At 37.3% G+C, this 22,335-nt stretch overlaps 1 protein-coding gene across 1 annotated transcript; it reads right to left on the minus strand.

Moving 5' to 3' along the window:
• Positions 1-21,134: 21,134 nt before the first annotated feature.
• On the minus strand, positions 21,135-21,829 carry LOC145139577 (uncharacterized). Its single transcript, XM_079073355.1, has 2 exons — positions 21,626-21,829; positions 21,135-21,578 (listed from the first exon to the last, which is right to left on the minus strand). Exons 1-2 carry the CDS (start codon positions 21,827-21,829, stop codon positions 21,135-21,137), a joined length of 648 nt encoding a protein of 215 aa, XP_078929481.1.
• Positions 21,830-22,335: the final 506 nt, after the last annotated feature.

The raw sequence follows: 22,335 nt of genomic DNA on the forward strand, positions 1-22,335 counted from the left end.
AAGTATATATAATTATTATTATATACATTCAATCGATGGGGCTAGAAATGGAAGATCTATATTATTTCGTTTGGGCAGGTGAGACAAACACAACGCAAAGCAGTAACAGGTAGAATCTTTCTAAGAAACAACATTTACTTTCAGTTTTCTACTTCTTGTGCTCTTTTCCTAAATGGCTGAAATATTTGTTTATGATTTATATACTTTTACCTAAAAAGTGTTTTTAATAATCGTTGTTTTACGATGTTGTATATAGATCATAGATGTTTATTTATGTAATTGATATAAGTTATTTAAATATGTTTTAACAGATTAAAATATTATAAAGTAAAATGTTGCATATTTTGATTTTCTTTTTCAAATATGATTGTATATTTTATCTGAAAATAACTTTGTTACACACATTAAAAAATAAAAATAAGCTGTCGTTATATAAACGAACATTTGACCCGTTTTATATTATATGAGAACTTTTATTAGATAAAAAATTAATTAAGAGTTAAATAATACCTAAAATATGATTCTAAAAGTTTATGAATCATACACATTAATCAATAATCAGTCTCACAATTATCTTGAAGTTGTCGTTAATAAACGTTACGCATAAATTTGAATTAAAAGTCTTCACAAAAAGTAGAACACGAAGATAATCCAAAATGGAATATATCATAGTATTTATAAAAATAATCATTCCGAGTGAACATTAATTCGAAAAGACAACGAATTCAAAATTTGAAAAAAAATGATATTAAATCTAGATTAACTATATCTTCATACTAGGTATATTGTTAAAAAAGTTTTAAGTAAGAGTTCAAATTAGTAGTGTGTTATAAAAAAATTGATATGAAGGTGCAAACATAATCAAAATAGAAAATAATTATGTGCACAAAGTTGTTTAATATATAAAATTATACCACCCCAAAATATAATATAAAAAAACTACATCTAAATTCGGTGAGTTTCGTTTTTGAACTCGGTCGATAATATCTTGTCACACCTTTGAAGCAAGCAGCAACACAAACATTGTCATGTTGAAACACGAAACACCTCTCTCTAGTGTAGTTTTAAAAAAATTATAAAATCTTTTTCTTTTATATTAAAAATATTTTAAATTCAAAATATACGGAATATACTATCGCAATTAATGTTTCAAAATACTTCAAAAGTTATTTATATGGAATTAAGCCCTATAATCCAAGATAAAGTTGCTTTGTTTAAAAGAACGAAGTCTATTAACTCAGTATCACCACAAATTTCAAATGCAACCTTATAACTCATGGCCTTTAAAATGTCCTTGGTACCTTCTACTTATAGCTTTAAGTCTTCAAGTATACATAAACTAGGTAATGGAATGCCTACAGAGAATACCCAAGGTTAATTCAATTTGAGTAAGTAATGATAACAATTATTGCGTTCAAATCAAATCTGAAAATCAATTCAACCCAATATAGTTCACAAAATCTAAAAGATTCAAAGTCTAGGGTTCTTATAACCCAAATCCAAAGACAATGTTAAATAAACCATAAATCAAACCAAATGTATAACGCCCTAAAAAACCAAATTCAAAGAGAGAGGGGTGGGGGGGGTTAATAACCTACAATCTATAGTAAGGGAATTAGTATTCCATAATCCATAACAAAAAGGGTTAATTAACCCATAATATAAAGTATAATGCGTAACAAACTCATAATCCAAAACAAAATCTACAGACCCATGAATAGTATACACAAAGCATCACCTTCACCTTCTGTCCAAAACCAAACAAAGATAATCATAGATGATATGGATTTAACATCACCTCCAACTTTAATTTTGTCCAAAATATAACAATGAACTCAATAGGTTTAAAGAGATAATTCAACAACAAATAACAAATATGTATATGCATCTATCCCAATCCAAGTTCATCTTATTAGTCCAAACTCTTAAATATAGATCGTTAACAAAACTGGACTCAAGAGTATGGAGCACAGAGCATAATTCTCAACTTTTGTCTCTTCTAATAAACTAGGCAAAGTGAACTATCACACTAAGCCACATAAGGGGTAGCAAACCTTACTTGTGCACGTGATGAATTTCTAGAATCCTGCTCACGACCCATGTCTTGGTTATTCAAACAAATCAAGGGATCTCAAAGTCTTGTGGTCACTCAAGTCATCCCAAAACAAGATGTATGCACAAATATAATGTTTCAAAACCATTTAAAAAACTATACATAAATTTTAACAAATAACATATATCTAAAAAGGGTATCATGAATGCAAATAAGTGCCTTAAATACCACATAATAAATAAGATCATGTAGTATGACATAAAATCATACTAACATACATAAAATCAATACCAGAAAACACAACAAAGTAAGTATATGGATTTGTACTCTCCGTAAACTCACCTCAAAAATTGTAAATGCCAACACACCTTCTTCAAGAATTTGATGTCTTTTAGTCACCCATAATGAATCCAAATAAAGGTTACAAAAGGTCTAAAATACCCCTATATGGATACGCAATAGTTTATAAGCTAAAAATGTTTAATTCTCATCTATATATGGAGTATCGAAGCCATTGGAGGCCAATAAAGTGAGCCGAACACAAGTTAAGATAAGAATAAATTTCTTCATAGATAACCAAACAACCCAGACGGATTTGTGAAGGAATTCCACACGGACCCTATAGCTCCCATTCATGCCCAAAATCAGTAATTTTCATTTTTACCCATGCACTTGCTCTCAATGTTTCCAATTATCACCAAACTTAACCAAATGATATTTATGGCTAAAACAAGTCTTAATATAAAATTTTGAATTAAAATTATTCATATCTTAAAAAGTGATTTAATTAATTCACTTGTGGCATATTTGACAAAAATATTATCTTTGTTTCAATGTTAGATAATATACATAATATTATAAGTCAAAGTAGGCGAAAAATAAAATGAAAATAAATAATAAAGGGTATCATTTAGCATTTGTCTCAATTTATCACATAAGAAATAAATAACAGGATATCAACAATCTTGGAACGTTTCCACATTTATATCTGAGAGCTCATTTTCAGAATTCACTCTCCAACCGATGGTATCTAATTACATAGATAAAACAAAAATAAGAAGGGGTGAACATAGTTTGGTTTTTGCTTAAAGATGAAATCAAAATAAAAAAGTTGGTTTCTATTAAGTGACGGTGTCAAGTTCTTTTAGCCAACTATTTGGGTTTCGGGTTCAATCAAATTGTTTTTTTTTCAGTTAATTTATGCTTATAAAATTGAAATAATTAATAATTTACTAAAATTACAAGAACAAGACAATTCAAGTTCATAAAAAAACAAGTGATTAATATTAAAAATATGAGTGTTACATTAATTATAAATGACAAGAATTATTCGTAATTGGTTTTAATTTATCAAAAGTAACTTAAAATGTTTACACTTTTACAGGTACAATGAACAATGCTTAGGAAAATAAACTACCTAAACAAATAGGAACACATTAGTGTGCATATTAAGCATTACCTTACCTAAACAATAATAACTTATCGGAGGTGTGTTTAGAAATATAAAAAGTTTCTAGGTCGAATATACCTCCTGAGCTTCATGTGCTATTTTAAATTGGTTCATGTTCGATTAAACATATTATCATGCAAATATTGTATATTTATGTTCGTATTGCATTTAAATATAGTCATTATGATTAGAAGGATGCGAGTGTTTTTTTTGTGTTATGTTAAAGCCTGGACATGAGGTGGTGAGGTTTCAATGCAAATATGGAAAAGTTGTACATTGTTGTCTCGTATAGTGGTTGTGGGGTTATCATGGGACGAAGAAAATCTCATGGGGTTGCCATGTGTGGAAGCTAATTGTCTTTATCGGGCATTGATTGTTAATTTGTTATACATAAGAACATAACAAGTAGATAACGTTAGGTATGGAATAAAATGAAGGAAAATGGCTATACTTGTTGGATAAGACAACTACTATATATAGTTGATTGGTAATTAATAATATTTTGACTGGTGAAATGTTTATTAAAGCAACACCTCTCGGACATAAATTGATAAGATTTATCCAATTTGTAAATTTATAAGAAAACTAAGTGTGAGACTCATGTATTACATGGGTTCATTTAAAAGAAAAAGTTAAATATAAAGATCAAAATATTTAAAAACTTTGAATTTATAAGAAAATAAGACAAATAATGAATTATTATAATTGAAATGTTTTTTATCTTTTAAATTTAAACAAATAATTTAAATAAATAAACAAACTAAACTAATGAACTTTAATTTGGAGATTTTGAAATTAAAATGTAAGTTGATTAATGAAATTGATATCCATTTATTATTACATTTATTGTAATTATTGCATTAAAATATTATCTGAAATTTAATAAAATAAAAAAAACTAATAAAATGACATGTGGAAAAAAATTAATTCAAAATAACCATAAAATTACATTTGGCAAATTGAATGAGAGTGTGACATGTGGCAAAAAAACATTCATTTATTAGAGTAAGACTAGGTGGGAGACCGTATTACATGGGTTCATTTAAAAGAAAAATTAAATATAAAATAAAATTCAAAATATTTGAGAAGTTTGAATTTATAAGAAAAGTAAGAAAAATATTGAATTATAAAAATTAGAGTGTTTTTTTTTTCTCTTTTCAATTTAAACAAATAATTTAGATAAATAAATAAAGGAAATTAATGAAACTTTAATTTAGTAATTTGAAATTAGAAGGAAAGTTCATTAATGAAATTGATATGCATTTATTATTAGATTTAAATATTATATAGAATTTAACAAAATAGAAAAATCATAAAATACATGTGGAAAAAAATTAAATTCAAAATAATCATAAAATCACATGTGACAAATTGAATGAGAATATGACAAGTGGTAAAAAAAAACTTTTATTTATTAGAGAGGATTTTAAAAATTTTTATCAACTATAAAAACTAGAGGAAGAACATGACTACACTTACTAATTATTTATTGGTCTCGTCATTGCCTGTTAATATATTTCTAAATCTTGTTGCTATGAATTTTGCAAACAATAAAGTCGATTAACCATATGCTCAGTAGCAAAGTTACAAATTTCGTGAAAAAGGGTAATTTTGAAATTTGTTTGTAAATTTAATTTTGTAGGAGAAAATTATTTAATACATGATCTAGTATTAAAAAAAATTAACATTTGTATTAACTATAAAAACTAGATGGGACAATTTGTACTGCAAGTTCCTTTGAGGGTTCATTGCTGCATAAATTTACACAAAAATTTAAACTTGTAACCTTCAGGTGCAGAATATGAACTCTACAACTAGGGGGGCAAAACCACAATTTTATGTAAGATAACCTAGCTTAACAAAATTAACTAACAATTATGTTCTGTTGTTCTAAAAATAACAATTTTAAAATCCCTCAATTATGGATTGTTGTTTTAATGTTGATAAAAATATTAACTATCATTAGGAATCACAAAATAAAACAACATTTAACAAATATATATTATCATTTTTAACAAAAAAAAAAAAAAGCTAAAATAAATAAATCAAATAACATTGAACAATGAATATATAGATTTTTTAAAATTTAATAGTAGTGTGTTATATTGATTTTTTTCTTGTATTTCTTCATTTTAAATGAAGCCCTTAAAAATTGCAGTTTTAAACTCATTCTACATAACTAAAAATTAGATTGTATTTGACAAATGCTAAATAATTATTGAAAAACAATAAATAGAATGAGATCGTAGTTAGCTTTGGGTTTCTAAATGGAAAGTAAAATCTTTTGTTGATCTTTGTTCTCTTCTAGGTCCTAACACAATAAATTAGGCGAAACAATTTAAAAATGAAATACGGTCCTCTTCTTCATCGTCATAGCAGTCGGAAGAAGAAGAAAAAAAAAAAAAAAAAATTTGTATTCACTCAACCACAACTAGGGTTGAGCATGGGTCGGTTTTGACCTAAAACCGACTTATCGGTTTTTAGATATTTAGAACCCCAACCCAACCCAAAACCGCCGATTTCGGTTTCTCGGTTCTTTTCGGTTCGGTTTCGGGTTTAAACCTAAACCCAATAGAAATCCCAAGTAATTCTTTGAAAGATGATAATAATCCTTTTATAGAATTAAGGATGATCGATTTTTGTGATGATAATAATCCTTTTATAGAATTAAGGATGATCGATTTTTGTGATGATAATAATCCTTTTATAGAATTAAGGATGATCGATTTTTGTTACAAGGGGCGATGTGGGAATGAAGTTAGAATCAACATGTTTTATATAAGAGATGATATGCAGGTTAGTTTGAACAGCTGGACGATAAGGGACAATTTTTAAAGGACAGCCAAAATAAAACGAACGAAATGTAGGCAATAAGTTTCGAACTTGGGACACCTAGAAGAATGTAGCAGCGCCTTAACCACTACACCAACTTTGCTTTTCTGCTTAGAAGCCAACGAAAACAAATATATACATATATAAATCGCAGAATATATGTATTTTAGAAAATTCGTTTTGGGTCGGTTTTTCTCGGTTTTTCTATTTTATAAAACCGAAACCGACCCAATATTTCGGTTTTTAAAAAAAATCAAATCCAAACCGTCGGTTTCTATTATGGTTTCGTTTTTGTCGGTTTTTCGGTTTCCGGGTTCGGTTTTGCTCACCCCTAACCACAACATTCTTGATATCATACAAGAGTGAAATTCACATCTCTCAAGCTTACAAGTTACAACATAACTAATGATAATGTTGTCATATGATTATGATAAAGAGGAATTACAAGGGTTCTCGAAGAAAAGCATAAAGACTACAAAGATCAAAGCAGATATAAATACTAGCTAGACAGAAACCCTAATGGGCTAAAGACAAAAGGGCCCATAAACAAGATGGCTAATAATATATAGACTAACATCTCCCCTCAAACTCACAATGCCGCAACAATTAGCATTGAGAGTTTGTCACATAAGAACCGAAACCGAGAAGCCGATAAAGTCTTCGTAAAAATATCCGCAAGCTGCAAGGTTGATGAAACAAATGGAAGCGAAATGGTCCCAAGCTGCAGGTGATGACGGGTAAAATGACAATCAATCTCAATGTGCTTCGTCCGCTCATGAAAGACTGAATTCTTCGCAATTTGTATCGCACTTTTATTATCACAATGCAAGGGAGTAGATGAAGAAATGTAAACTCCCATATCCGCAAGCAGCCACCGTAACCAGATAATCTCACATGTAGTTACAGTCATAGCACGATATTCAGCCTTCGTGGAAGATCAAGAGACAACATCCTATTTCTTGCTTTTCCATGAAATAAGAGACTCTTCAAGAAATACATAAAATCCAGTGGTGGACTTACGATCATGACGATCACCATCCCAATCAGCATCACTATAGGCACGTAACACAAGAGAAGACGTCGAGGGAAACAAGAGAGTCTGAAACTGAGTGTCACGAAGATATCTCAGAATACGAAGAACAGCTCCCCAATGAACAGAGGTAGGAACAGTAACAAACTGACTAACAACATGAACAGCATGAGCAATATATGGACGCGTAACTGTGAGATAAACCAAACTTCCCACCACGGTGCGATAAAGATTCGGATCGGACAAAGGAACACCATCAGTAGGAGAATACCGTGCATTGGTTTCAAGAGGAGTATCAACAGTCCGATTGTCAGAAAGTCCCGCCGTGTAAACAAGTCCGATATATATTTAGTCTGGGAAAGAAGGTACCCTTTCTTAGACTGAGCAACCTCAATACCCAAGAAATAACGCAGCAAGCCAAAATCCTTCATAGCAAATCGACGAGCTAGATCATGCTTCAAAGACTCAATACCACCATGGTTATCACCTGTAATAATCATGTCATCCACATATAAGGACAGAAGAATCCGTCCGGCACTCGGGCATCTAACAAACAGAGCAGAATCGTGATTACTCTGGACAAATCCAAGAGAGGTAATCATTGTGGAGAATTTCTCAAACCAAGCACGAGGGGCTTGCTTGAGCCCATACAAAGCTTTGCGAAGCCGACAAACCTCACCCGGTCGGTGCTGAATTCCTGGAGGAGGGGTCATATAAACCTCTTCATGAATGTCACCATTAAAAAAGGCATTCTTGACATCCATCTGAAAGATCTTCCACTGTCGGACGGATGCAACTGCAATCATAGTACGAACTGTCGTCATCTTTGCAACAGGGGCAAATGTCTCCTCGTAGTCAAAACCATATTGTTGGGAATACCATTTTGCTACAAGTCTAGCCTTGTATCGTTCAACAGAACCATCAGCTTTTGTTTTTATCTTGTACACCCAACGACAACCTATCGTATGTTTCCCAGGAGGAAGAGAAACCAAATCCCATGTATGAGTCTGATGAAGAGTAGTGAGTTCTTCACCCATAGCATTCTGCCAAAGAGGATCTGAAACAGCTTCTCTATATGATTCAGGTTCAGACAGGTGATGGATGCTTGTTATAAATGAAGCAAACGGTCCTGAATATGTAGAGTAAGTAAAATCTGTAACAACCATAAAATTCGAGCCAATTTAAAACTTTTTAATTCACTTGAAACCATTCAATTATTACAATTTGTTTTCAAACTAGTTTATACATCAGAGTTCCCAGAAATCATAATCGTTAATTGAGGAAGTGTACGGTCACGCCTTCGCCTACCCGCAGCCATCCGCTGCACCTGAAACAATAAACTGAAACTGTAAGCCCGAAAGCTTAGTGAGTTACCCCCAAAATACCAACCTCATATAACCATAAACATATCATATCAACCAATACGGAACATCCATGCATCTCGAGTCTACAGTGTGACTGGTCCGCCCGCACCGGGCCTTCAGTCCACCTGGTCCACTCTCTGAGTCTACAGTATGACTGGACCGCCCGCACCGGGCCTTCAGTCTATCTGGATCTATCCCGCGCCTTCGGTATGACTGGACCACCATACGGGCCTACAGTCTATTCGGACCGCTCGTAGGGTATGTTGGCCTTCAGCACAAAGCAGGACCGCCTCAACCCAACATCAAGCAAATAACCATGTGCACATATAACATATAATCCCATAACAGTCCATAGACAAACAAACCGATCTTGCAGATCATATAGTATAGCAACATCCTAACCAGGATACCGACCTAACCGGTCACTAACATAGCATCATCCTATATACCAGGATACCGACCTAAACCAGGTCACTGACATAGTATCATCCTATATACCAGGATACCGACCTAAACCAGGTCACTGACATAGCATCATCCTATATACCAGGATACCGACCTAAACCTGTCACTAACATAATATCGTCTTAATTACCAGGACGCCGATCTAACAGATCAATAAGCACATCAAACAAGTACAAGTACACAATCCGAAAAAGGGTCGGCCTTGGTGCCTTAGACCCTGTTGATAGAGTGAGGATAACTCACCTTGCAAATGTCGACTGGGTGGATAAACTCCAACTCTCGGATCACTGCCACAAACTCCACCACCTATTATCATAATACAACCATACTCGTAAGTTCTCAACCTTCCAAGGTACCCCATAAGCCGACTAGTCAACCCCTGGTCAAAGTTAAAGTCAACAGTCAAGGTCAATAGTCTATGTTGACCCTAACTCGTCGAGTATCCTCAGCTACTCGTCGAGTTCCTTGAGACACTCGCCCACTCGCCGAGTCACCAGAGTGACTCGTCGAGTTCCTAAGGTTCGCGATCGAAACTCTAAGGCCACTCGTCGAGTTTTCCTTCTTGCAACTCGACAAGTTCACACGCATCTAACAATCTGGGAAACCTTAACCGACTCGCCGAGTTGTTCATCCAACTCGTCGGGTTCATGCCCATCTTCATATGACTCGCCGAGTCGACTATGCGACTCGCCGAGTCCTTTCAATCTTTCATCCATACAGATGCCTTTTTAAGTCATGCTAAGACTCCATACTGCAGATCCAACTTCCCAAGGCATGCTTATCACGTAAAGTTGCAAACTTTACGTGCATGCAAGGATCTAAGGACTCATAATGCCAAATCCAAGCTTGAAATGGGCTTACACTTAAGGAGGGGTTCATACTTGCCAAAGCTGATAGCTTTATGGACTTACAATTCAAAGAGAGTTCAGATCTGAAGTTACAACTTCAGATCTGAGCTCATACCCAAGAATAGCTTCATAACCAAGCCAAGAAGCCCTACACTTCATCCAAAGAGATCTAGAATGAAATGGAGTTGGGATAACAGCTTAATACCTTCCCAAAAGATGCCAACTGAAGTAGATCTTGATCCCCACGAATTCCTTGCTTTAATCCACTTGTTTCCCCCTAAGCTCTTCTCACCAAGAATCCTCTTCCAAAGCTTAAAACACACAATGGGGCACACACACGTATTAGGGTTTGCTAAGCTCTCAAGGGACTGTAAAGCGGCTGAAGGTGGCTTATGATTCTTTAAATAGGGTGTCAAACCCGGAAATTAGGGTTTTACCATCCAGCTCCAACTCGTCGAGTCACTCTTCCGACTCGGCGAGTTGGTCACTTAACACGTGGTCCAACCCGCTGCTACTCAACGAGTCAGGCAACCAACTCGTCGAGTAGATTTTGAATTTATGAGAATTCGTAACCATATATTGGTATTCGAGAATCGGGGCGTTACAAAATTTGGTAGCTTGGTGGACTTGATAGGACGAGAGGATCTCCTGAGGGGTGGTGGTGGAGGTGGATCCTCAACCTCAATAATCGGAGGACCAGGCTCAGGAACAGGTGGAGTACAGGCACCCTCTGAAGAAGTGGGTGTGTCATGAGTTGAGGGATCATGTGGCATTGATGAATCTCGAGCCTCTATATCTTCATTAAAAGGATCAATACGCAGAAGATCGGACTTCGTTACATTGTGGGCTGTAGCAGGAATCGAGTAGAAAGGAATATGTTCCAAAAAAGTAACGTGCCGGGAAACATATAACTTTTGACTCACAGGATTATAGCAATGATATCCTTTCTGACCAATACCATACCCCAAAAATACATAAATAGCAGATTTCGGTCTTAGCTTGTTCCTTTCAACATGAGGACGAAGAACAAAACAAGTACATCCAAACACTCGTAAGGAAGAGTAGTCTGGTAGATCACCATATAACTTCTGAAAAGGAGATATTCCTGAATTCAATGAAGTAGGGATACGATTAATCACATACACAACAGTTGGGACTGCTTCTCGACAAAAGGCACTAGGGACCTGCGCAGACACAATCAATGAGCGGGCAGTATCAACAATATGACGATGTTTTCGTTCTGCCACACCGTTTTGCTGAGGTGTGTCAGTACACGAAGACTGGTGTATGGTACCATCAGAAGCAAGTAACCGAGTGAAATCATTAGAGGTATATTCACCCCCTAAATCACACCTGAAACACTTAATCACAGCCGAATGTTGAGTTTTAACAAGAGCTCTAAAATTGTTGTAAATATCAAAGAAATCAGATTTGCGTTTCATAAGATAAACCCATGTATATCTAGTATAATCATCTATAAAAGATACATAAGAGGTTGATCCACCCTTTGTGGATACTGGTGCAGGACCCCGCACATCAGAATGAATAATGTCAAAAGGAGCAGTAGAACAAGAAATACTTTTATTGAAGGGTAAAGCAGAGAATTTTGCTAGTTTGCAACCACTACAATCAGAAATATCACAAGAGTTTAAATGACCCAAAACACCACTATGTGACATCCCCAAAATCACGGCCAGAAAATACCGATTTAATTTATGCTTTTAAAATAATTTCAGAGTAATTCTTTGATTAAAAAGAGTTGCGGAATTTGTTCCCAAAACACAATATGATAAAATAAGGTTTATCAAAGCATTTCTTAGAGAAATGTATTTTCATATATAATCAAAACTCGGGATGTCATGTTCTGATACAGACACAAAAGCATAAACAATAAAACATAGACCTTACACAGTCATATACAACTACTGGTCTATAAACAAAAACATCTTCACAAGTTCTCCAACTTATGCTCTCGTGCCACTACCTGTAATACAAAGAAACTGAGTGGGTCAGGCTTGGGAGCCTGGTGAGCATATAGGGTTTTCAACCCACAATAAATAGTTATATTTAATTTCACCAACCAACAATAACCCGATTACCCATTCCCGTTATCCTCACTTTACGTCCCTAAAACAACAACTATCACAAGGGACCTAATCTAGGATTTTTCATCGGGATGGACATTACTGCAAAGGGGTTTCCTCAACAATAGATGTCCTAAAGGCAACCATGAGGGTGATAGAGTACACCGGTGAACACATCGTTCACAACACCTACAGGTTATGAACCTGCCAGCGTTCCACTGGACAGTCTAGAAAGAGTCTCTGGTCGTCATCCATACTCCGCTAGATGACTAGATCAACAACAACATCGAGGCCTCTCATCATTTTATTTCATCACACAACAACTGTCTACCCATGTTCTACCCAACATATTAGTAGATAAAATATATACATTTATATACAGCTTAAAACCTGTACAAATCATTCATTCAACAATTATTTCAAATAAGCAAATAATATACAAACACATAACACGTATTTTGTAGAGAATACTTCGTATCTATGTGTTAGAAGAAAAGGAATATACACTCACTTGATCAGAAGATGATCGGGCAACACTACGGCTCTACGAGTAGTATTTCTTCGGTGAAACCGGGAGATCTTCACAAAAACCGGGTTTCTCGCGGGTAGAGTTTCGGCTCGGAAACTTTACTTATCGGGATCTTAGGGGCTTCGGGACTCGCTTCGGGTCTCGGGATGACACCGGGGCTTCGGGGGTATAATTTGCACGTATAACGAGGCAATAAGGAGTGAGAGAGAAGAAATGAGCAACAAATCCCGAAGACCTTGCATTCTATTTATAGGGGGAGGCTGACCCTCCGAACGCAGCGCGTTCCCTCTAGGAACGCAGCGCGTTCCGATGCATCATGGCTTACGATCTTCGGAAGTGATGGCTATGCGACTAGAGGGTGACGTGACCAATCCGAGGCCGGGTATTGCGAACGCGGGGCGTTCCCTCCGGATAAGCTTCAGATTATTTATTTATTTTTATTTAAAAACTTCAAAAATTCATATATTTTGCATACGAGCTCCGTTTTCGACATTCTTTATATCCACGCGTAGGTGAAATTATGCTCTACAACTTTCGTTTAGATCACTAAGGCTAGATATCGCTCTATCTTAAATTCATATTTTACGTCATTCAGCGTCGTGCCGGTTCTGTCGTGAAACTTTGACAGGTCATAACTTCTTCGTTATAACTCGGATTTTGGCATTCTTTATATATTCGGAAACCTTGTAACGACCACTACGCCTTCATGTATCAATATCGGTTTTATCTAACATTTTATTTTACGCTTATTTTAATTCGTAATTCAATTAAGCCACACAATTAAGCATAAAACACATAATACTCAAATAATACATTCTTATTATTTCAAAATGAGTTACAAAGGTTAACCTAGACTATTACAACAACATTAATGCCTAACCCAGAAACACAGGCGTTACAATTCTCTCCACCTTAGGATGATTCCGTCCCCGGAATCACACATCAACAAACAAATGCGGATAGCGACTCATCATGTCACTCTCCGTCTCCCAGGTGAGATTTGGCCCATTCGCATGTTTCCATCGGACAAGCACTAATTCGACCATCTTGTGTTGCAACTTCTTAGTCTTTCGGTCAACGATTGCCTCAAGTTCTTCAATTAACCTCTTGTTTTCATCAATTCTTAATTCCGATATTGGAATCATGTCGGGAACTTCTCCCGTGAACTTCCTCAAATAACACACATGGAAAGTGTTATGAATTCCATTCAGTTCTTCGGGTAATTCGAGCTTGTAAGCTTGGTTCCCAATCCTGTGAAGAACTTTGAACGGTCCAATAAACCTTGGACTTAACTTTCCCCTTTTACCAAATCTTATAAGTCCCTTCCACGACGAGACTTTAAGCAAAACCGAATCTCCAACTTCAAAAGTCATCGGTCTTCGCTTGTTGTCAGCGTAACTCTTTTGACGATCTTGAGCTGCTAACATTATCTCCCTAATCACTTTCAACTTTTCAGCAGTTTGATGGACTATCTCAGGTCCCATAAAATGCTTTTCCCCAGCCTCAAGCCAACAAGACGGCGTATAAAATTTTTGTCCGTACATAGCTTGATAAGGTGCCATCTTTATGCTCGAGTGGAAACTATTATTGTAGGAGAATTCTACCAAAGGTAAATGTTCATCCCAATTACCTTGGAATTCCAGGGTACATGCTCTCAGCATATCTTCAAGTGTTTGTATCGTTTGCTTGCTCTGACCATCAGTCTGTGGATGGTAAGCTGTACTCAAACACAACTTGGTACCCAATTCCTCTTGTAGACTTCTCCAAAATCGCGAGGTGAAACGGCTGTCACGATCTGACACAATCGTTAACGGAACACCGTGAAGCCTCACAATTTCCTTCACGTAAGAATTCGCAAGTTTATCCATAGACCATTTCTCATTGGCTGCTATGAAATGCGCACTCTTAGTGAAGCGATCTACGACCACCCAAATCATGTCGTGACCGTTCTTTGTTCTGGGCAGTTTAGTGACAAAATCCATGGCAATGTCTTCCCACTTACCCATCGGCACAAGTAAAAGTTCTAAACACCCGTATGGTTTTTGATGTTGTGCCTTGACTCTAGCACATGTCACACACTCTGCCACGTATTTTGCAATATCAAGCTTCATCGTCGGCCACCAGTAATAGGGTTTTAGGTCCCTATACATTTTAGTGCTACCGGGATGAATTGAGTACATGGTTTTGTGAGCTTCTTCCATGAGAAGATCTCTTATTCCTCCTGACTTAGGTACCCAAATACGATCTTGGAATACCTTCAGTCCATGACCGTTTGTTCCAAACACCAACGTTTTGCCCAAACGTTCCTCTTTCCGGTCATTCTTTTCAGAAGCTTCCTCTTGAGCTTTCTTTATACTTTCCACAATTGTCAAGACAACTTCTATTCTCAACGCTCTTGGCCTTTTCCTTTCAAGATTGACTTTCCGACTGAGAGCATCAGCGACAACATTTGCTTTACCGGGATGGTAAAGTATCTCACAGTCGTAGTCCTTGAGTAACTCCAGCCAACGTCATTGCCTCATATTCAATTCTTTCTGATTAAAGAGATATTGGAGACTCTTATGATCAGTGAAAAGTTTGCACTTCGTGCCATAGAGGTAATGCCTCCATATCTTTAGAGCAAATACTACCGCTGCCAACTCCAAATCATGAGTGGGGTAGTTTTTTTCATGCTCTTTCAGCTATCGAGACGCATATGCTATCACCTTTTCTCTTTGGGTCAAAACACAACCCAACCCAACACCAGACGCATCGCTATAGACAGTGAAGTCTTCAACTCCATCGGGTAGAGAAAGAATTGGTGCCTCACATAGCTTCTTCTTTAGCAAGTCGAATGCTTCTTTGTGCTTATCACTCCAAGCATAAGTAGATCCTTTGTGAGTCAAAGCTGTTAATGGGGTAGCAATCGAAGAAAAGCCTTGGATAAACCTTCGGTAATATCCAGCTAATCCCAAAAAGCTTTGGATCTCTGTGGGACTTTTTGGTTGTTCCCACTTCATCACAGCTTCAATCTTTGCTGGATTAACCATTATTCCTTCTTGGTTGACCACGTGACCCAAGAATTGGACTTCTCGAATCCAAAAATCACATTTGGAGAACTTAGCATACAACTTCTCCTTCTTCAAAACTTCTAACACTTCTCGCAAGTGTCTACCATGCTCCTCTTGGTTTTTCGAGTAAATCAGAATGTCATCTATGAACACTATCACAGATTTATCAAGGAACGGATTACAAACTCTGTTCATTAAATCCATGAATGATGCTGGAACATTGGTTAGTCCAAACGACATAACCAAAACTCGTAGTGTCCATATCGTGTTCTGAATGCAGTCTTTTCGATATCCTGCTCCTTCACCTTCAGCTGATGATATCCTGACCTTAGGTCGATCTTTGAAAAATAACTTGAACCTTGTAGTTGATCGAACAGGTCATCAATCCTCGGCAACGAATATCTATTCTTTATTGTTGCCTTGTTCAGCTCTCTGTAATCGATGCACATTCTCATACTTCCATCTTTCTTCTTCACGAATAACACCGGAGCTCCCCAGGGTGATGAACTAGGTCTAATGAAACCTTTGTCCAATAACTCCTGAAGTTGCATCATCAGCTCCTTCATCTCCGTTGGTGCTAATCGGTAAGGTGGCTTTGCTATTGGCGTCCTTCATGGTAACAAGTCAATACGAAATTCTACTTGTCGATCAGGCGGTAATCCAGGAAGATCTTCGGGAAATACTTCCGGATAATCACACACCACAGGAATGCTCTGCATCTCCTTTTTCTCCTTCTTTGCATCAATCACAAATGCCAAATACGATGTACATCCTTTGGCCAAACACTTTTTGGCTTTCATTAGAGAAATGATTCCAGAATTACTCTGCGTTTGTCCCCATACACCATAAATGGCTCTTTCCCTGGCGGGCTTACAATCTTTTTCTTGCACAGTATTTTGGCATCATTGGCGCTAAGCCAATCCATTCCCAGCACGATGTCGAAACCATTTAACTCAATAGGCAATAATTCCTCGTGGAACTTATTCTCATTCAAATCAATTAAGACATTTTTCATACGATGGCTAACAGGTATAAACTTGCCACTAGCAACTTCGACTAATAAAGCATTATCTAGTCTATCAACAGGCAAAGCTAGTTTTCTACCAAATTCATGCGAAATGAAGGAGTAGTTGGCTCCAGAATCAAATAAAATTTGGGCAGGCAATTCGTTTACGAGAAAGGTACCTGAAGCGACATCAGCTTCTTCTTTAGCAGCTTCCAGGGTCATCTGGAAGGCTCTCGCCTTCGGCTTTGGTGGAATATTGGGTTTTGCTGCCTCCTTCTTTTTCAGACAATCCCTTGAGATGTGCCTCTCCTCACCACACCCATAACAGACTTTCTTGGTAAGGGTGCATTCGTTGGCATAGTGCCCTGACTTTTCACATTTGAAGCATGTGGCTTCCCCGCCACATTTCCCAAGATACTTCTTCTTGCATTTGTCGCACCATTTCGCTTCGCCTCCTCCACCTCCTCTCAAACCGGATTTCGAGAATTTACCCTTTTTACTGGACCCGGAGGGTCCGTCGAACTTCCTCTTCTCACCAACCTCTGACCTCTCCAGACCCTTCTCCCTGATCTGGGTCTCAACATTTCTAGCAGCCCAGATGGCCGCTTTCAATGTGGCTGCTTGCTTAACCATTGGACCATAGTCCGCTGGTAGTCCGAGGGAGAACTTATTGACCTTTGAGAGTTCTGTTGGTACTAGGTATGGGATAAGCTTCATCTTTTCAGTGAAACTTGCAGCGTATTCAGTAACGCAAAATTTTCCCTTCTTCAAATTCTGAAACTCATTATTGATTTCCAGAAGGCCCTGCTCTGAGCAGTATTGCAGTTTCAGTTGTTCCACAAAGTCTTCCCAAGATATCTTGCTAGCTTCTCCCTTGGGCATCGAGTCAGGTAACAGCTTCCACCAACTCAACACTCCATATTTTAACAGAGGGATCACAAGAGCGGTCTTCTGTCTGTTGCTGCATTTGCAACTTTCAAACATTGTCTCCATTTCGGAGATCTAGTTTATAACTTCTACCGACATCGGGCTTCCGGATAAACATGGTGGTTTGGATGCCATGAAATCTTTGTACTTACACCCACGCCCATCATTTCCTCCATCCTGGTTGTTGTGTCTAACCACCGGTGGGTTGGCTTGACCAATAATCCCACTGAAGTTTCCTCCTTCCGACTGCCATTCACTTAATTCGGGTTGTACAATCGGCATCGAAGGTTCTTCACGATTCGGCTGCAGCAGGCGTCTAGTTTCTTCCATCTGATGATCCAACATCGTCTGAGTCATCAATTGTACACCAACCATTGTCATTGGCTCAGGTGCTGCTGTTACAACAAGTATTTGCTCAATCACTGGTGGTTGAAGCCGTTGGTTCCTGTTTTCGTATGCGTTTCCAACGCCACTTCTTGTTCTTGCCATCGTTGATCTATACACCGAACAAGGTGAATTTAGATCCTTAATTACGATAGAAAATCAAATCATCCTTATCACTCTGAAACGTTTACATGCTAGTTCTTATACCTTAGTCCTACGCTTAGAATCCTAAACACATATGGTTTTCAGATCCGGTTGGCAACAAACCATAGATCCGAACAAATAATATCATATATGGCAAACATATAACATTTAGCACATAAAAGCATTTTAGGCAACTTTCCTGAAATAAACTAGTGCTTGTGTCTTAAATATAATAGACACTCATCTCACAATCTTCATTTAGCATTCTAAGTTTAAGTCTAGAAATCCTACAAATTCCTAGTTCGCTTAAACTAATGCATAGATACCAACTGTGACATCCCCAAAATCACGGCCAGAAAAGACCGATTTAATTTATGCTTTTAAAATAATTTCAGAATAATTCTTTGATTAAAAAGAGTTGCGGAATTTGTTCCCAAAACACAATATGATAAAATAAGGTTTATCAAAGCATTTATGTATTTTCATATATAATCAAAACTCGGGATGTCATGTTCTGATACATACACAAAAGCATAAACAATAAAACATAGACCTTACACAGTCATATACAACTACTGGTCTATAAACAAAAACATCTTCACAAGTTCTCCAACTTATGCTCTCGCGCCACTACCTGTAATACAAAGAAACTGAGTGGGTCAGGCTTGGGAGCCTGGTGAGCATATAGGGTTTTCAACCCACAATAAATAATTATATTTAATTTCACCAACCAACAATAACCCGATTACCCATTCCCGTTATCCTCACTTTACGTCCCTAAAACAACAACTATCACAAGGGACCTAATCTAAGATTTTTCATCGGGATGGACATTACTGCAAAGGGGTTTCCTCAACAATAGATGTTCTAAAGGCAACCATGAGGGGGATAGAGTACACCGGTGAACACATCGTTCACAACACCTACAGGTTATGAACCTGCCAACTTTCCACTAGACAGTCTAGAAAGAGTCTGTGGTCGTCATCCATACTCCGCTAGATGACTAGATCAACAACAACATCGAGGCCTCTCATCATTTTATTTCATCACACAACAACTGTCTACCCGTGTTCTACCCAACATATTAGTAAATAAAATATATACATTTATATACAGCTTAAAACCTGTACAAATCATTCATTCAACAATTATTTCAAATAAGCAAATAATATACAAACACATAACACGTACTTTGTAGAGAGTACTTCGTATCTATGTGTTAGAAGAAAAGGAATATACACTCACTTGATCAGAAGATGATCGGGCGAGACTACGGCTCTAAGAGTAGTATTTCTTCGGTGAAACCGGGAGATCTTCACAAAAACCGGGCTTCTCGCGGGCAGAGTTTCGGCTCGGAAACTTTACTTCTCGGGATCTTCGGGGCTTCGGGACTCGCTTCGGGTCTCAGGATGATACCGGGGCTTTGGGGTATAACTTGCACGTAAAACGAGGCAATAAGGAGTGAGAGACCTTGCATTCTATTTATAGGGGGAGGCTGACCCTCCGAACGCAGCGCATTCCGATGCGTCATGGCTTACGATCTTCGGAAGTGATGGCTATGCGACTAGAGGGTGACGTGACCAATCCGAGGCCGGGTATTGCGAACGCGGGGCGTTCCCTCCGGATAAGCTTCAGATTATTTATTTATTTTTATTTAAAAACTTCAAAAATTCATATATTTTGCATACGAGCTCCGTTTTCGACATTCTTTATATCCACGCGTAGGTGAAATTATGCTCTACAACTTTCGTTTAGATCACTAAGGCTAGATATCGCTCTATCTTAAATTCATATTTTACGTCATTCAGCGTCGTGTCGGTTCTATCGCGAAACTTTGACAGGTCATAACTTCTTCGTTATAACTCGGATTTTGGCATTCTTTATATATTCAAAAACCTTGTAACGACCACTACACCTTCATGTATCAATATCAGTTTTATCTAACATTTTATTTTTACGCTTATTTTTATTTTTAATTCAATTAAGCCACACAATTAAGCATAAAACACATAATACTCAAATAATACATTCTTATTATTTCAAAATGAGTTACAAAGGTTAACCTAGACTATTACAACAACATTAATGCCTAGCCCAGAAACACGGGCGTTAAACAGTAGATGCTAAAAAATTCAAACGTGATACAGACACATGTCCCAAACGAGAATGCCAAAGATAAAACTCAGACGACAAAGGACTCAAACGAAAAGAAGATAAATCAATGCTGGAAGCAGTAACAACGGATACTTTGAGGACTTCCAAGACATATAGTTCCCCCACCCTACGGCCGATCCCAATCACCTTCTGGGTGTGTTGATCCTGTATAACACAGACAGAATCAGAAAAGAACACCCAGTTACCATACTTACATAACTGACTGACCGAGGCAAGGTTCAAAGTAAGTTTTGGAATGCAATAAACATCAGGAAGAGTGATAGGAGAAACAGAGACAAACCCAACACCCTCAACTAACATAGATGTATCACTAGCAGACTTAACAGAAATAGATGACACTTGCGACAAATCAGTAAATGATGACTAATGAGGAGTCATATGATGGGTTGCACCAGAATCTAAAATCCACAAAGATGAGGGAGAACCTGAAGTACCAGATGAAGAAGGACCAGAATGAGACATATATGCAGACATGGCAGTGGGATTAGAAGCCAAATACTGTCTGAAGCTCTCAAACACCTTGGGATCCAATGAAGATGGTGACATGTGTCCAACAGATTCTGTGTCAACTGGTGGAACAGTAGCTGCAGCAAACTATGGAGGACGAGGGGTCCATGGAGGAGTACCAGAGGAACGCGGCTGAAACTTCTGTTGACCAGACCTATTTTGTTGCCCTGACTGAGATTGACCAGATTTACCCTTGTTGACTAACAATGGACACTGAGCTTTCCAATGATTTTTTCTGTTTGCAAAATGCACACTCATCATAAGCAACCCTTGACGGTTGTCGAGACTAGTTGGAGGAAACAGCAAGCACAGCAGGAGCGGGAGTAGGAGTGGAGGTTGATTTAAATCCTTTATCCGCATGAGACTTGATACGAGTCTCTTCTGCAATTAACTCATGGACAACAGAATGCACTGAGGGAAGGGGAGACCGATGAAGAATGGTTCCACGTAGGCCTTTAAAATCAGAACGCAAGGCCATCAAGAACTGGACCAAGCGTTGTTCTTTCCTCCTAGCAAGATAAGGCTCAAAATCTTTTAATTCCTTAGATTCAGTAAGAGCCAATTGATCCCACAGATCAGACATAGCAGCATAGAAATCTTGAATACTCTGGTCATTCTGTTGAAGGGCACGAATATCATATTCTAACTGATATTGCTTAGCAAAATTGGACTGAGTATACAGTCTCTCCAAGTGATTCCAAACTTCTTTTGTTGTGTCATATTTAGCCAACTGCATACCAATAGACTGAGTAACAGAGTTATAATCCAAGTAATGACATTGGAATTATCAGTCTCCCAAGCATCAAGCAACATATCAAAATTCTCAGTTTGAGGCACTGAGGGTTTGGCTTTAGTCCCAATGACATAGCCCCACATATTCTTCCCACGGAGGAAGTTCTTCATAACGTAACTCCAATACGTATAATTCTTTCCATCCAAACGAGTACTGATTGACTGAAGGGAATCATTCTTTCCAGTCATGTTGATAGTGAATAAATAACCACAATGACAATATAACAATCTGAGAATGAAAGGAGTAACAAACCAGCGGAAGCAATCAATTGAATAACGAAGCAACAGTAATTACGAACCAACAGCAGCAACGAATCAACAGAATAACGAATCGACAACAGCAACGAACCAACAACAGTAACGAACCTCCGCTCTGATACCATGATAACGTTGTCATATGATTATGATAAAGAGGAATTACAAGGGTTCTCGAAGAAAAGCATAAAGACTACAAAGAGCAACGCAGATATAAATACTAGCTAGACAGAAACCCTAATGGACTAAAGCCAAAAGGACCCCTAAACTAGTCTCAATTTATCTTGAGTAATTTTGATTAATTCCGATTATACTAAAATCACTAACATTAAAGGATATAACAAATCACTAACATTAAAGGATATAACAACACCAAACGCAATGAGAAGTTTTGAAGATCAAAGACGAACGAAGATAGAAAAGCATGGTAGAAAGGGGAG

Source organism: Lactuca virosa, chromosome 9 (assembly GCF_052849685.1).
Source record: "Lactuca virosa cultivar CGN04683 chromosome 9, Lactuca_virosa_CGN04683_v6, whole genome shotgun sequence".
Taxonomy (NCBI): domain Eukaryota; kingdom Viridiplantae; phylum Streptophyta; class Magnoliopsida; order Asterales; family Asteraceae; genus Lactuca; species Lactuca virosa.

Coding starts and splice junctions, on each gene's coding strand:
- LOC145139577 (XM_079073355.1), bottom strand. CDS start 21,829: ATGACTGGAAAGAATGATTCCCTTCAGTCAATCAGTACTCGTTTGGAT. Junction 21,579..21,625: donor GGGAGACTGATAATTCCAAT/GTCATTACTTGG, acceptor ATTGGTATGCAG/TTGGCTAAATATGACACAAC.